The sequence below is a fragment of the Terrapene carolina genome, unplaced genomic scaffold, assembly GCF_002925995.2.
Source record: "Terrapene carolina triunguis isolate 2854851 unplaced genomic scaffold, T_m_triunguis-2.0 Scaffold68, whole genome shotgun sequence".
In the NCBI taxonomy this organism is placed as follows: domain Eukaryota; kingdom Metazoa; phylum Chordata; order Testudines; family Emydidae; genus Terrapene; species Terrapene triunguis.
Window position 1 is genome coordinate 77,296,980 of NW_020664419.1, and position 15,958 is coordinate 77,312,937.

Genomic DNA, 15,958 nt, shown 5'->3' on the forward strand with positions numbered 1-15,958 from the left:
GCTTAGCACAGCACTTGAGTCACTTTCTTATTTGGAATTATAGAAGTTATTTTGGATACAGAACGGCACGTGTGATTTTAGACTCTTTTTCTTTAAACGCAGAAATCTGCTTGCCAGTTGCATTTTTACTGTGTCCAGCCTGCAATTCCACTTTGAAAACACTACGAGAAGACTCACAGCTCTGTATCCGAGTCATGACCCTGCAAATAGCAATCTGTGAGCACAGAAAATCCATGGAGTCTTAGTTCTATGGATTTAGACTCTTAGCATAGAATTAGTTGCATTCTCTGGAGCCTTAGCTGTCACTCTGGTTGTAAACCCACCCTTCACTGCAGAAACCAATACAATGCCACTTTGTTAAGCCTTCTTTCAAACAGAGTGAAAGAGAAGCACCAGCTAGGGGAGTGAGCTTCAAAGCCTAGCTTTTGACTCCAAACACTATTGGGTTAATTGTCCAAAAGATCTAGCCAGTGCGAGTAATTGCTAGTCTACAAAAAAACAAACATTATTCTGAAAGAGATTAGATTTTTACATTGATAGGCAGTGTCTAAAATGAGGTATGCATGGTATTGTAACACTGTGATACAGATATGCATCAAAATATGTGGGTCTGTTTTGAATCTTCTTAAACAAACCTGAATGGCAATAAAATCACTCTGAAAATTTTATAGCATGGGATATTAAATTACTGTTCTGACAGGGTCAGTAGATTAGTGGGGGGAAAACCTCACAACATTGCAAAATGTCGATGGAGCTGTAACGGTCCAACCCATATTGTCTTCTGCCTCAAGGCACACATTTGGTATTTTTGTCTTGCAGACCCCAAATGGATTACTGTTGACCCCAAGTCCACTGCTGTCTAGCATTCACTTTTGGAGCAGCCTTAGTCCTGTAGCTCCTTTGAGTCCTGCCAGGCTACAAGGACCAAACACCTTGTTCCAGGTAGGTTTTTCTTGTGGACACATTTAATTTCTAAAGGTGGCTTTCTTTGGCGCACTCAGGGTAACATCCTGCACATGTTGGTTTTGAATTTTCCAAGTAGTTTAACTAAATATTGACATTAGCAGGCATTCTTTAAAAGGGACACACAGAGTTAGATTCACTGTAACACTGTCAGAATCTCCTGGGCAACATCCCTCATGGAACGTGAACATAGCAGATATTTTATGGGAAAAAGAAAAGCTGAAGGCCCTAGCTGAGAACAGTTGAGCCCTCAGAGCCTCTGAAGGAGACTGCAGAGCAAAGAGACTGCCTTGTAGCTGTTGAAGGTGGGAGGGAAAGCAATGGAAAAGGCTTTGGAAAAATCATGCAAACGAAGGCCTAGCCTTGTACAGAAGGCAGTAATTGATCCTTTTATCATGTGAAGGTGCCTGACACTGAGGATTTGTGGGTAACGCACGGACCTTGTACTCAGGAGATCTGGGCTCAGTTCCCAGCTCTGCCACAGGTTTCATGTGTGTCCTTGGACAAGTCACTTAATCCCTCTTTGCCAGAGTTTCTCATCTGTGAAATGGGGATAACAGCACTTCTCTGCAGCATAGGATGTTGTGAGAATAAATGTTCGAGAGCAATTTGGATTGCACAGTGAAGAGCACCACACAAAACCCAATAAGGACATGAATAAATCACTGTGGAATACAAGCTGTTCAAAGCCCCAGTGTCCATCCAGAAATTGGAAAGAGGGTGGGGCTATCAGCTCCTCCACACTCCAGCCAACTGGAGCCGTTGCCAATCAGCTGATTCAATAGGGCACAGGAAAAAAAATACTTATCAGTTAATTGGCAGGAAGAAAGCTGGTGATCCATAGAGGAGCTAAAGAATGCAAGGAAAAGCCCTGGAATGAAATCCCACAAGTGCTGAGGCAGACCAGCACTGACACAGTATATGGAAGATGGGAAACAAAGATGACCCAGCCCCTGAACTCCCAGAGACTGGCCATATTATACAGCAGAGTCACAAGGCCTGGGAGTGATATGACCACTAATACTTCAGCGCCACACTGGGGTTACAGGCATTCCTTTCAGTTATAATGTGACTTTATGTACAGCAGTCCTCGGGCTCTTTCTTTCACCTCATATAAACTCATTTATTTGTATTGTGCTATCATTTTGCACACGATTGGAAACATCCAGACATTTAATTTGAGATGGAAGCATCCAAGACTTGTCCTGTAATGAGATTGCAAGTGCATCTAGCAACCTACAGTGACAACTGGAAGTGAAAGTGGATTTGGATCTGTCGCATCTGACGGACCCAAAGGGCCTTATCTGAATAACGCATGGTTCAGAAAAAAGGCCAAGGTGACAAATCTGTAGTGCATAAAGTTTTAATTTACAAACCAAATAGGAAGTGGCAACAGCAGCTGAAATGGAACTAACCCACCGAGTCTGAGTTTTTTTTCACTACAAAAACAGACTTCCCCAAGTGATCCTGTCTTGGCTGTTTCCTGTCTCACGCACCTGCACATGTAAAACTCTGCCCAGATTAGGGATGCTACTTGTGTGCCTGCAAGGGCAAACCCACCCTTCAGAATTCTAGCTAGCAAATCTAGGAGTCAAGAAAAAAAGAGCTGGCTGCATGCCCTAAGGAAAAGGTGGTCTCAGACCAACACATTTCTGTGCCCATTGAGGGTTAATTGAACGTTCATTGCTTGCTTAAACAGGAAGCGGAAACCCTGAAAGTAGTGGAGGTCTGAGAGTAATACTTCCTAAAGCTGATTGACTCTCTCTTTCGGGGTCCTTGACTTAAACGGAAGCAGGACCAGGCCCCAATTTCTTTTTTCCAGGTGTGTAGCATCTTCCATAGTCGAGAACAGGCAGGACTTGGCTAGAATTATTTAATATTAATATTGCCATAGCACGCAGAGGCCTCAATCAGGATGGGACCCAGATGTACTGTGTGTTGTGCAAACACACAAGAAAAAAGTCGCTGTCCTAAAGAGCTAAAGGGATTTTTTGTTACTGAGGCTACTGTACACAGATGGATCTGGTAGTTCTCGCTAACAGCCCATACTGGGTCATCTCACGCCTGCGGCAGCAAGTCTCCCAGCCTGGGTTGACAAACTTGGGCTTGTGGGGCTTTCAGTAGCATCCTAAAAACAGCTGTGTAGAGACTGGAGCTTGAGCTCTGAAGCTGAGGGGGGAGAGTGAACTTTAAAGGGCTTCTACGGACCCAGGTTGGGAGGCATGCTGCTGTAGGCTGTATAGACGTACCCCTTAAGAGCTAGACTGGATTAGGTGGTAACAGGATGGAGTGCTGACTACACTATGTTGGGTGAAAGGGGAGAAAAGAGGAGGGTCTTAGCATTCTTGTTAGACCCCTGCTTCCTCCAGTGTTACGTACCGTGCCTTTGGGACATGACCGTCATCATAGCAGAAGGCTGTTGGATACTGAGGCAGACAGTGGCACCCCATGTTGAGCGAGAGCAATCACTTCTAGAAATGTGAAGCACATGCCTCTTCCTGGATGAAGGGCTCTTTATATTTCGTTCTGAAAGTGAGCGGCCATTAAGTGCCTCACTAGTACAGCACTGGAATACATACACAGCTAAAGCAACTCCCACATCCCAGTGTGCGGGGAGAGAATTGTGCCCATTCAGCCTCGGAGAAAATGAAAAGTGCCACTGAAATCTGCAGTTAATTCTGCCTCATTCAGTTTACCTCCATAATTTGGCCTAATTGGAAGATCTTCCTGTGGCAATAATACTAGAATGTAATTAAACTCACTTTAGATTTTCATCATTAGTTTGAAAGTTACCGCATAACTGGGGCAATGAGAGACTTGTACATAACTGTGTTTTATCCGAAAATAAAGCCCCAAGGGAATGCAATCAAACTTCATTGAAATCTCAGCTGCCCCAATGATCCCACTTAAACTATTTTATTCTCTTGGTTTTGATTATTTATTATCTGTATTACAGTAGCACTGAGAACTCAATCAAGGATCAGGGCCCCCTTGTGCAAGACACTGTACAAATAAGTGGGGAAAAAAAGACAGTCCTTGCCCCAGAGATCTCTCCATCTAAGTCTCCCATCTCATCCATAAAACACAACAGGTGGAAGAATTGGACAAAAGGGTAGGGGAATGAGGTTACAGTAAAATCAGCACATTTTGCATAATAATCAGTAGTCTCAGCACCTCACCTGCCTAGTGAGACAGCCAATTATTATAACAAAAGAGGGATGGTTTGTAGTCTTAGAAACCACATGAAGGACATTTTAGGTTACATATCCCTCTTGAAGAACCTACAGTATAAAAACAAGAAACTGGAGTCCCGTCCCGTCCCGTCCCCCCCCCCGTAATTAGTTGAAATCAAATAGGTAAAAGATTTTCCAGGGGCATGGTGGTGACTCTTGTAGCTGGCTGGCTGATATAAAAAGAAAGCCTGCAGGAAACAAACCAGTACTGACTTTTGATACAGCCTTCAGCATGGTGCACTGACCCTTGCTGCCCAGTGCTGATCACATGGATCAATGCTTTTCAAATTTCAAACTGAATGATAAAAAGTACAATCTTTAGCTAAAACCTGGAGCTCATAGTAGAACATGGTGGCAATTAGGATTGCTCGCTCTCTGTCCTGTGGGGGGCGGTAATGATATTATAGTAGATCTTTTTTACACACCCACTCACCCCGTTTGATGTAGCTGTTCAGTTTTAACAAAGTGGCAGTTTTGGACTGGGTCATTCAGTATTTAGGGCCTAATCCTTTAAAGTGCAGCGACCTCAACGCCTGTTGAAATCAACTGAGTGTTGAGGGTGCTCAGCACTCCCATTTAAGTAACGCCTCATAGAATCAAGACCTAAGTCTGGCCATAAAATAGGCCAATATAATCCTCAGCATATTTTTAAAAACTAATTCTGAGTGTCTAATGTAGCAGGCTTATCCTACTTTCCTACCTAGCTCCCTCGCTAGTCTTAGATCTTAAATACCAGTCAATACACACTAAGTGCAAATAAGCTGCAATCAGGGTGCAAGGGTGTACAAAGAATATACTGGTGTATTAACTTAGTTAATATTCTTTGCACAGCACTTTGAAAATGTGACATGCTTAATACTTATATCCCTTAGCCACATGACAAAGGGTCCCTTGTAGATAGCTGACACATTCTACTGAATACACACATACTTTTTTCAAAATATTTTTGAAGGCTTATATATTTCCCTTCCCCCCACAGATGAAACTGTAGCTTGAGTTTACAGTTTCATTTTGCAAGAATCTTCATTGCGTATCTCTTTCAGACACCTTAAAAATGCAGAGGTGTTAATTAATGTCTTGTAAGATTACAGAACATTCTTCCTTCATGCATAACAATCAACAAATCTTTCTTCATACTGCTCAATTTTGTGAGCTGATGACAGTTGTCTTGTAGCATTAACTAGCTATATTTTCTTGTACATTTAAGAAAAAGAATATCATCCTTTCATTAATAAATTTTACTCATTATTATTTGAATCAAAGCTTGTCATTTAGGAACCACAACCTTTGAAAGGAAAATCATCTGGGTTCAGTTGCTGGGGCTGAGTGCATATGCAGTAATCCTTTGAGATAATGAATAAATTTTACCTTTTGTCCTCTTGCAGTTTCCAACTCTGCTAAATGGTCACATACCAGTACCAATCCCCAGTTTGGATGGGGCCTCTTCTCCAGTACTGCTTTCTCCAAATGCTCAGAAATCCTGATGACGTCTCATCACGTTAAGGACTCATTAACTGATTTAATACATTCATTCCCATGGGTTAGTTTTTCCTGTGTCATGAGAAGGACATTGTGAAACCCTCCATTTCTTTGGTTTGCACTTTTCATTACATGGATCTACTTTTATTATGTTAGCATTTTTAAACAGTGTTTTTATATATATAAAAATCTGTTTTGCATTAAGTGAATTATAATTTTGTTTATCATAGCTCTCAAGTGTTGAACACTGTTGTTGATGAAGTACTTTTCTTAATGGATTTCAACAATGTATCTAATAAGGATGTGAAGCTTTTTTTATCCTTTTTTCCTGCATATTATGCATTGTGCTTGTGTAAAGTATAACCGGCTGTGCCTTCTTTTGCATAATGTTATGCAAATGATTTATATATTTTCTAGTATTAAGATAAAGGTTGAAAGACAAAACTAGTATTGAACAGCCCTATGGTAGTATTTCAGTATTTTTTTCCACAGATAGGCCATAATGATGCAGTGTATTCATGTAACTTTGTATTAAGTGCTTCCAAATTGTATAAAAAATAGCCGTATGATTTTTCTTTGTTAAACTGAAAGAACATAATAAATGTTATGTCCAGGAAATGCATTTAAGAATAACGAAGCCATAGCTAGACAGATGCTGAAGCCCACTTTCCTCTCTGGTGTAACTCCATTGACTTTCACAGAGTTACACCAGGGAGGGATTGGGCCCTGAACATTCATAAAATGTTTTAATGGTATTTTGTAAATGTGTCTGCAGAGAAAGAGGACTCACTCAATACCTATTATTTTCATAAATTGCTTATGAATTGTTGGAGTAACAGCTGAAAAGACCTATCATGTACTTTCCATCCTCCTGGCTGATGCAGGATTGTTCCCTCTGTTGGTTTTCCAAGTGCTTTGTCCAGTTGTTCCAAATGCCTTTCACTGCTTCCCTTGGAAGAATATTTCAGCTACTTAGCTGTCAGAATATGAGGCTTTCCCCAAAGCTGCGGAATTTGTAGAACTTTAACACCTTGTGCTTGTAAAGAGACCTACCGTATTCATGGGATTGTACATGTGGAAACATCAAGTATTTGAGAATTGTGGATTCATAAGTAATACTGCATCACTATCTGTATACAACCTAAAGATTCATGTATTAAGCATGCACTCTAGCTTGAGGTGGTGGCGGCTTAGTCATCTCAAAGTGTCAGGTTAGAAATACCTAGACTCCATGGCACCACAGATTCCAAACTTGGCAAGGCTGACACAAACCTTGTCTTTTAAGGTAGATAAATTGGGTTGTGTGCAGTATCCTGTGTGGATCTCTCAGATGAGATCTTTAAAACACAACAAAACAAAACACTCAAACGAGGATCCTCTCTGTTACAGCTGGTCAATAAAGATCCCACTGCACTTTTTGCGTGAATAGTGGGTTTTGCCCTTGTAACTGGCCAAAACTCCTCTTTCTTTCATTTTATGAAGTGAGCTGTGTGCCAGTTGTCTGCCTGGATGCATTTCAGTGGTGATGCATGTGTTTAGTTGTAAAGTGGTTTGCAATCCTTCAAGATGAAAGGTGCTAAATAAACATTTTATTAGTAAAGTTCTGATATTTAAAGGCCATTTTTGGGGGCGAGGGAGTGTGATGAGAGCAGGCTTCTTCCTGAGGCTCCATGGTCTTGCAACCCAACATGACTCCTGCATTGTATTGACCTGAAGAGCTCTGTGTGGCTTGCACCAACAGAAGTTGGTCCAATAAAAAAATATTACCTCACCCACCTTTGTCTCTCCTGCATATCACGTAGTCTAAGGGTACATCTACACTAAAAACACTACAGTGGCACAACTGCCCTGCTATCGCATAGACACTTTCTACAGTGACTGAAGGGGTTTTTCCATTGCTGGAGTAAATCCACCTCTCTCTAAGAGACAGTAGCTAGGTTGACACAATGACCACAGGGCATGATATTTTTCACAGCCCTGAATGATGTAGTTAAAACAACCTAACTATGTAGTGTAGACCAGTCTTAATGAAATAGAAATGGCCATATCTAAGTAAAGTACCAGTGATTATAAACAAAGCAATAATATATACCCAAGGGGCAAAAAAAAAAAAAATCTCATCATGCATTTCAGCATTTGGGAACCCCAATAGGCACCATCATGTACATCTAGAAAGGAAGGACTCCAATGACAGACCACAGCAATGAGAATCTTACGCAAAATGTCCTGCGAGTTTTAGGCTAGCTAAATTGAAAACAGACTGAAAACAAAGGTGGCCACAAACGAACCAATCTGAACGGTTGGGTCAAACACATGAAAAATTAAGTGGAGGCATCAGAGATTAAACTACAGGAGTTTACAGATTAAATTATTGTATCAAACCTTTTCTTTTTTAATATATATGGCCTCTCAGATGCTTGGAACTTTTCAGTAATTAAGTCACATATGTACAATGTCCATGTGCTGGGAATCCTGGAACCGATTCTCTTCTCATTGTGCACCACTGTAACTACTTCAATGGAGTTACTACTGATTTACACTGGGATAGCTGAGGGAAGAATCAGATGTCAAAGAAGATGAGGATGCACATCTCCTTTAGCTCACAAAATAAAGATATTTCCTGGAGTATTAGAACTCAATCAATTAAAATACAATATATATTAAAAGTGCTGTCAAACTCCACTCTGCAAAAGTTGAGAGTAAAATTGTGGGAGGGAGTATATTTTTATTGACTCTCTGATGTCAAAGACTAGAACAGACTCCTACAAGAGGAAAATCCAGATTCTCATTAGTTTGTATCTCTTTCCTTGTTGCTGGATCTGATATCTTGGAAAGTAACCAACCATTTTTGAAAGAAATTGTGAAGTCTTGTACACTTTCCAAACTGCAGGGTTAGGGGTTTTTTGATGCCAGGAAATACCTATTTTTGGACAAAAACTCAGCAATGAAATTATTGTGAAAGATCCAAGTGAAACATGATGTAGGCAACTTTGAAGAGGAGAGGCTTGGAGGCATAAGGTGCTTGTATTTCCTCCTATATCTTAATGGCAAAGAGTAACAAGTAAACATAGTAATAATGGTACAGCACATTTGTTATTGCTTAGCGGATTTAGTTTAAGTTTGATCAAAAATAGCTTAGCAGAATGAAAGCGTGCTGTACTGTCTGGCCTGCAAATTGGTCAAAATGTCGACTGAATAAGAATTCTGATTACTGTTTGTGTTATATCAGAAAGATGCACATGAAGAATAATATAGAATCATATTGCCATTTTTTCACATGGATTTATTGTCCATCTTCCCAAACCAGAAGATGGACTTTTTATGCTTACTAAATAGACTAGTCTTCTTTTGGTATGCTATGGTTCAAGGAAAACTCTGATGCTTTTCTACTGAATTTTATTAACGAGTATCTCTTAAAATGTAGATTCAAATCACAGAGAAATTTTAGTAAATAAATATGCGTGGAAGAGTCAACATTTCTATGACAGTGGATGGCTCTGAGGTTACTTGGTGAGGCAGCCATGTTCTCATCAAAACAGAAATAGGTTGACTTATTTCTCCCCTTGTTTTTATTAGGTAAGTCAATGGGCTTAGAGCATGATTTTTTAAGGTAAGTTTATACATGTATTCAATCTTATTTTGGGGCCAAACCGTTTTTTATTTTAGAGGTGCTTTTATTTACTTTATATAGACTATTATGATCTGGAATTAGAAAATTTTTGTTATTCCTGTTAGCTGATATTCCACTGAATTTTCACGAGTGTGGCAACAACTATTTAGTATCTCTGCCAACATCCTGTAGGCAGAATTATGCATTTTTTCCCTCCTGGCTCCCAGCCCTTAGAGACAAGTAGGTGCCTTCAGTTATACAGAAAAAATTGCAGGACCTTGTGACTGAAAGAAGCATTTGCTTAGCAGAAGAACAAACAAGGCCCAGGTAGTATTTTATGGATAGGTTGCTGTGTGTCTTGTGGAATGAACATGAATCTATGAGATAGGACATTCTAAATGTATCATGATACCTACCCTTAATCTATCTGGAGATTGCAGCTTTAAACATGTTCTGCTCTCTCATTAGAATGCTAAGTCCCAAACAAAGTGACTTACCGAACAACGCTCTCCTGGCTACGTAGTCCTTGAGAGCTCTAACCACTGTGATGGAAGTGCAGGCCCACTGCTATGGGGTGAAAAGGGGTGGAGCACAGCGAAGGACAATTTATTGCTTAAAATGAAAAGGAGAACAAACCTTGGTTGTGCGTTCTGGAGCAGTCAGTAATACAGCCTTCTTTGGGAGGGCTTAGAGAGATGGCTTCTTATAGGAAAGGGCTCCCAACTCCCAGGAATATTATTGCTTTTTCCCCAGTAGCTGCCTTCAGATTGTCTCATGCCCATTCCATAAGAATTATACATAAGAACAGCCATACTGGGTCAGACCAAAGGTCCATCAAGCCCAGTATCCTGTCCTCTGACCGTGACCAATGGCAGGTGCCCCAAAGGGAATGAACAGACAGGTTATCATCAAGTGATTCATCCCTTGTCACCCAAGCCCAGCTTCTGGCAAACAGAGGCTAGGGACACCATTCCTGCCCATCCTGGCTAATAGCCATTGATGGACCTATCTTCCATGAATCTATCTAGCTCCCTTTTGAACCCCATTATAGTATTGGCCTTCACAACACCCTCTGGCAAGGAGTTCCAGAGGTTGATAGGGCATTGCGTGGAAAAAATACTTTCTTGTGTTTGTTTTAAACCTGCTACCTACTAATTTCATTTGGTGGCGCCTTGTTCTTGTATTATGAGGAGGAGTAAATAACACTTCCGTATTTACTTTCTCTATACCACTCATGATTTTATAGCTCTCTATCATATCCCCCCTTAGTCGCATCTTTTCCAAGCTGAAAAGTCCCAGTCTTATTAATCTCTCCTCAAACGGAAGCCGTTCTATACCCTTAATAATTTTTGTTGCCCTTTTCTGAACCTTTTCCAATATATCTTTTTTGAGATGGGGCGACCACATCTGCATGCAGTATTCAAGGTGTGGGCGTACCATGGATTTATATAGAGGCAATATGATATTTTCTGTCTTATCTATCCCTTTCTTGATGATTCCCAACATTGTGTTCGCTTTTTTGACTGTCGCTGCATATTGAGTGGATGATTTCAGAGAACTATCCACAATGACTCCAAGATCTCTTTTTTGAGTTGTAACAGCTAATTTAGACCCCATCATTGTAGACCCCCTATAGTTAGGATTATGTTTTCCAATGTGCACTACTTTGCATTTATCAACATTAAATTTCATCTGCCATTTTGTTACTCAGTTTTGAGGGATCCTTTTGTAGCTCTTCGCAGTCTGCCTGGGACTTAACTATCTTGAGTAGTTTTGTATCATCTGCAAATTTTGCCACCTCACTGTTTACCCCTTTTTCCAGATCGTTTATGAATATGTTGAATAGGACTGGGCCCAGTACAGGTCCCTGGGAGACACCACTATTTACCTCTCTCCATTCTGAAAACGGACCATTTATTCCTACCCTTTGTTTCCTATCTTTTAATCAGTTATCAATCCATGAGAGAACCTTCCCTCTTATCCCATGACTGCTTAGAGAGATAAAACACACCCTCAACTACCCCTAAAAGAGGTGTCCGGGACAGCTTCCTCTTTACCTGCAGACTAAAGAGCAGCACAGGGAAGAGGAAGAGAATAAACCAAAACAAAGAGCAACTCTCTCTGAAAACAAACTAATGCCATTAAAACATGCAGTAGGATGGACATATTCAAGTCATTGGTTTGTTTACAGCCTGAAGACAGAGAAGCAAGCTGGCACCGCTTTGGTCTGCAAGGCAATAGAGGAAAAAGCAATAAGAAGAGAACTCTTCCAGTTAACAGTTTTGGTATTTAAGATTCAGCAGTAATACCCCATTACAATGAATAAAGGGAGTTCACAGCTCTCTTGCGGATAATTTGTTTCAGTATGTGGCAGGCAGACTGAACAACGCCAACATTTGATTAGTTGCACTGTGAATGCTATCGACATGAGGAGGATTAGATGTTTATTTCTTAAATGAAAGCTTAGATTCTAGAGGATGCAGCGAAGTCTTGGACATTTATTGCCCTACAGTGGTGTGCCCCTGAGAGAGCTGTTGAAAGAAAGAAAGAAAGAAAGAAAGAAAGAAAGAAAGAAAGAAAGAACAGACTAGCTAAGTTTAAGAATTCTGAAGGGGACTGTAGTCATATACTGTGGACCTGGGATTCTAGAAAATATATCAGAATGTGTGGAAAATCTTAAATTAAGCGTTTTCCACATCCAAGAAACTCTTTTATATCTGCCAATGAAGGCATCAGAGGGGCAGTGTGTTCTAGTGACAGAACAATGGATTATGAATCTACAACAGCCAAACTCTAATCCTGGTTCTTCCAACACCAGCTCCCTCTGTGGCTCTGGACAAATCGCTTGTTCTCTCTAACTCACGAGATAAGAAAGCTGTTGGGTGAGATTTTCAAAAGGCACAGATTCCTAACTACCATTTGGAAATCTCCCCCATCATCACTTACATATCTGTGCTGTGAGGATCCATCAGTTAAAGGTACAATGCTTTGAAGTAAGTAAAAAATTATAAGTGCCAGGTACTGTTAGTATTAAACATAAAACCGAGTCGGTCACTGCACTGAAAAATATAAAAAAATTTCCAGGCAAAAATTATGTAAAAATTGAATTAAGGATGAGAACACATATCACTAATTTAAGGTAATACATGTTACAGGGATGTTGTAATCATTCCAAAATCAAGTATTATAAATCCAGGAAATTCAGAGTTAAACTTAAAAGAACTATGGTACTGAAATAAAGAGACAGGGCACCCAAACAACCTTAACTCTGCTCTGTAATGACACCATTCAATAACCATATGATTAAACTATTTTACTTTGTGGTCTCAGATTAGGCTAAATTGTTTTTTTTAAGACACATTAGATTTTTTTTTTCTCCCCCATGGTATCACTACAGAGCAAACTTAAGGTAGTTTGCATGCCCTATCTGTATTTCCATACCTTAACTGGTTTGGATTTCTTTTAAGCCCAACTCTGAATTTCCTGGATTTATAATACTTGATTTTAGAATGATTACAACATACCTGTAATACACTTTGCACTAAATTACTGATAATGTACTCACTCTTAACTCTATTTTAACATTTTTTTGTTGGTCTAGGAATTTTTTTTTTTTTTTAATTACAACTTTCATACATAAATTCTAAACAAGAAACTCAAAAAGGATGCTATCGTGTCTAATGATCTGTAGATGTGGAGTATGTCAATACATTTTTAAATTTTAACTTCTATAGGCTCCTTTTAACTTCTATAGGCCAATTCAAAAAGAAACCCTGGCTGCTTTGCGCCACTGTGGAGCAGAACAAAGCAGCCAAAGTTGGATTTACACATGCATTGTTTCACTAGAGCAGTGCAAAGTAGTTGAACTGTACCCTTTCTGTCTTGCAAATTCCCTTTCTGCACCTCCTTGTATTTCCCAGCTCATACATCCTAATTCTCCTCCCCCTCCTATCTCCTGCCTTCTCCAGATCTCCCTACATTCTCACGTACGCGCGTACACACATGTACATTTCCCCCTACGTCATAAATCTCACCTATCCCTGCACGTGCCCACAAACATGCACACCTTCTCTGTTGAGCAGACCTGTTGCAACGGATTGCTTTTGAAAATAAATATAATTTAATGGTCATTTTTTTATAACTGCAAATTCATCTTGCAGCAGAGGCTGGTGTATAAAATCTTCAGAGAAACTCATGAAAAACTGCCCTCTTTCAAAATGGCCTCCTTCTCCCATAGTTCTTAAAGATCATGAAGCCAAGATGCTCTTATGAAGATGGTGGTGCCCTATGTGGCCAGGGGGCAAAGAGGAACAAAAGTCCCACTGAGAACAATGAAAGAGAAATGCCCTTTTCAAAATGTCCACCTGAGGGAGCCTCTGGCTTCAATCCCATCAAGCACAATTGGAGATGGCAGCCATTCTGAAAAACAGGCAGTTCTACCATGGAATTCTCTGTACTACAACATTCTTCAGCTCCTGCTTAAGGAGAAATTTTAATAATGAAGAACAGGAAAAAATGCCTATTAACTCTAAATAAAACCCTTCAAATCTAGCCTATGCATATGTCAGTGAGTTTAAACTATACGGACAATTTAAAGAATCTGAATAATTTTGTTATTAATATCATTTGGGTCAAAAAATAAAAAAAGCCTGACACCAAATACTAAATTTCGTAAAGAACCTATTTTTTACTCCTAAAATAGTTAATGGATTCACTCGTAAATTCTCAGAAAAATTGTTCTATACTCAAAGTAACTGTAGTGATTTTATGGAGGATACACTGTATTTTTCATATATAAGCAAGAGAATGAATTCCTGCTTTGAGTGCAAAATGACTCATCCTTAATTATGGAGGTGCCAGCTGTGACTCCACAAGAAGCTTCCAAACTTAGATAAACATTTTACTGATAAAAAGTTCTTACCCTTGAATCATTAAAGAATGCCAAATTTTGATTTATTAGTCTTATGACTGTAATCTAGGCATAATTTAAAATGGTAGTCTTATTAATGTTAATTCCTACTGTCTCCACATAGAGCATTTTATTCCAAATCTTGTTTAATTCGTATGTACACAACTAGACAGTTTCTTCTGACATCTATCTTAGGAGATACAAGACACTTCAGTCTTTTTTTCTGCAAAGTTTACTAATACACTGCAGTCTATATCAGATTTCAATACTGAATGTACAAAAATATAAGTTATCTAGGGACAATCTTTTCAGTTCTTCCTCGCAGGAAAATTCTGCCCTTCGACGTACTTAGAGCTCTCCCACTGATATCAATGGGAGGCACATATATGCACTGGACCCTGAGTCTTAGGCAAAACGCCTACCTGACATCCGTGGGATGTTTCCTTTAACTGAAGAATTGAACTCTCAGTAATTACAATGAGGCCATTTTGCCTGGTAAAATCCCTTCTAGGAGCAGTTACTGAAGAGTCCGGCTGATGCCACTGCTACTGCTTCAATGTTATGAGAGTTAGTGATAAGCTAAGTTTAGAATCAATCTGCCCTGCTATTTATGGAGCTGGCTAAAAATGTACTAACTCCCCAAAAAACTGCAGTTCACCAAATCCATATTTTAACAACACAGAGCCTTGTAATTATAAACTTCAAAACAAAACCAAGGAATTCCATATAATATTTATACTTTCAAAAGTACAATATTAATACAGGTCTGTCAGTTAGAAATAACAGCAGTTTGTTAGGCCTACAGGGTTTCTTTAACATAAAACCAGTTTACAAATGCCGAAAAGCAGTAGTGGTCCAATATTCACCATTACACATGAGTTTGTCTCTTCCAGAAAATAAAAAAAAAAAATCCCAATTAAATTTACCAGTATCAAGAAATATTAATAAAACGCTCCCAAACATGCCACAATCACTATTCACAAATAAAGTTAAAATGAAATATACAAAAATTCACTTAATACTGTTAAATAACAATAAACTACAAGATTTCCTGAACCGAAATGGTAGGACCCCTGAATGTTTTACAGTGAATGTCAGGAAAAAATTAAGTTATCTATGACTATATTCATGATATACCAGCCAAAGATTTACATGACCATTTCAAAATATACCAATAAAGATTTACAGTCTCTTTAAGATGCACTAAACAAATAGGTTCATAAAGGTAACACAAATGCTTAAAAATAGTTACCATTACCAAGGATGTACTTATGATACTCACTGAGATGCATAAGCATAGTAGTAACATGTTTACTATCTCTGGTAAACAGATAACATCTAAGATCTTAAAAACCCTCTAAGTTCCCATGTTTTCAAATGTCTGTAGTATATAGTGAGCTCTTATCAAGTATGTACTTGCATCTTTCCAGTTGATTTCAAGTGAATACACCTCTACCCCGATAGAACGCGACCCGATATAACACGAATTCGGATATAACATGGTAAAGCAGTGGGGAGCCCCGGGCCCTTTAAAGCGCCACCCGAGCCCCGCTGCTTTACCGTGTTATATCCAAATTCGTATGGAGCCCCAGGCCCTTTAAATCACTGCCCGAGCCCAGCTGCCGGAGCCCGGGCTTGGGTGGTGATTTAAAGGGCCAGAGGCTCCGGCCACTGCGGGGAGCCCCAGGCCCTTTAAATCCCCACCTGAGCCCCGCTGCCGGAGCTCCGGCGGTGATTTAAAGGGCCCGGGGCTCCCTGCAGCGG

At 39.7% G+C, this 15,958-nt stretch overlaps 1 protein-coding gene across 1 annotated transcript in view; it reads left to right on the forward strand.

Annotated features, from left to right (window-relative positions):
* Positions 1-7,428, forward strand: part of ELK3 (ETS transcription factor ELK3) — a 59,417-nt gene extending 51,989 nt beyond the window's left edge. Inside the window, exons 4-5 of the mRNA XM_024197957.2 lie at positions 820-942; positions 5,582-7,428. Coding sequence (XP_024053725.1) covers positions 820-942; positions 5,582-5,680 — 222 coding nt within the window. The 3' untranslated portion in view covers positions 5,681-7,428. The remainder of the gene's footprint in view (positions 1-819; positions 943-5,581) is intronic.
* The last annotated feature ends 8,530 nt before the right edge of the window (positions 7,429-15,958 follow it).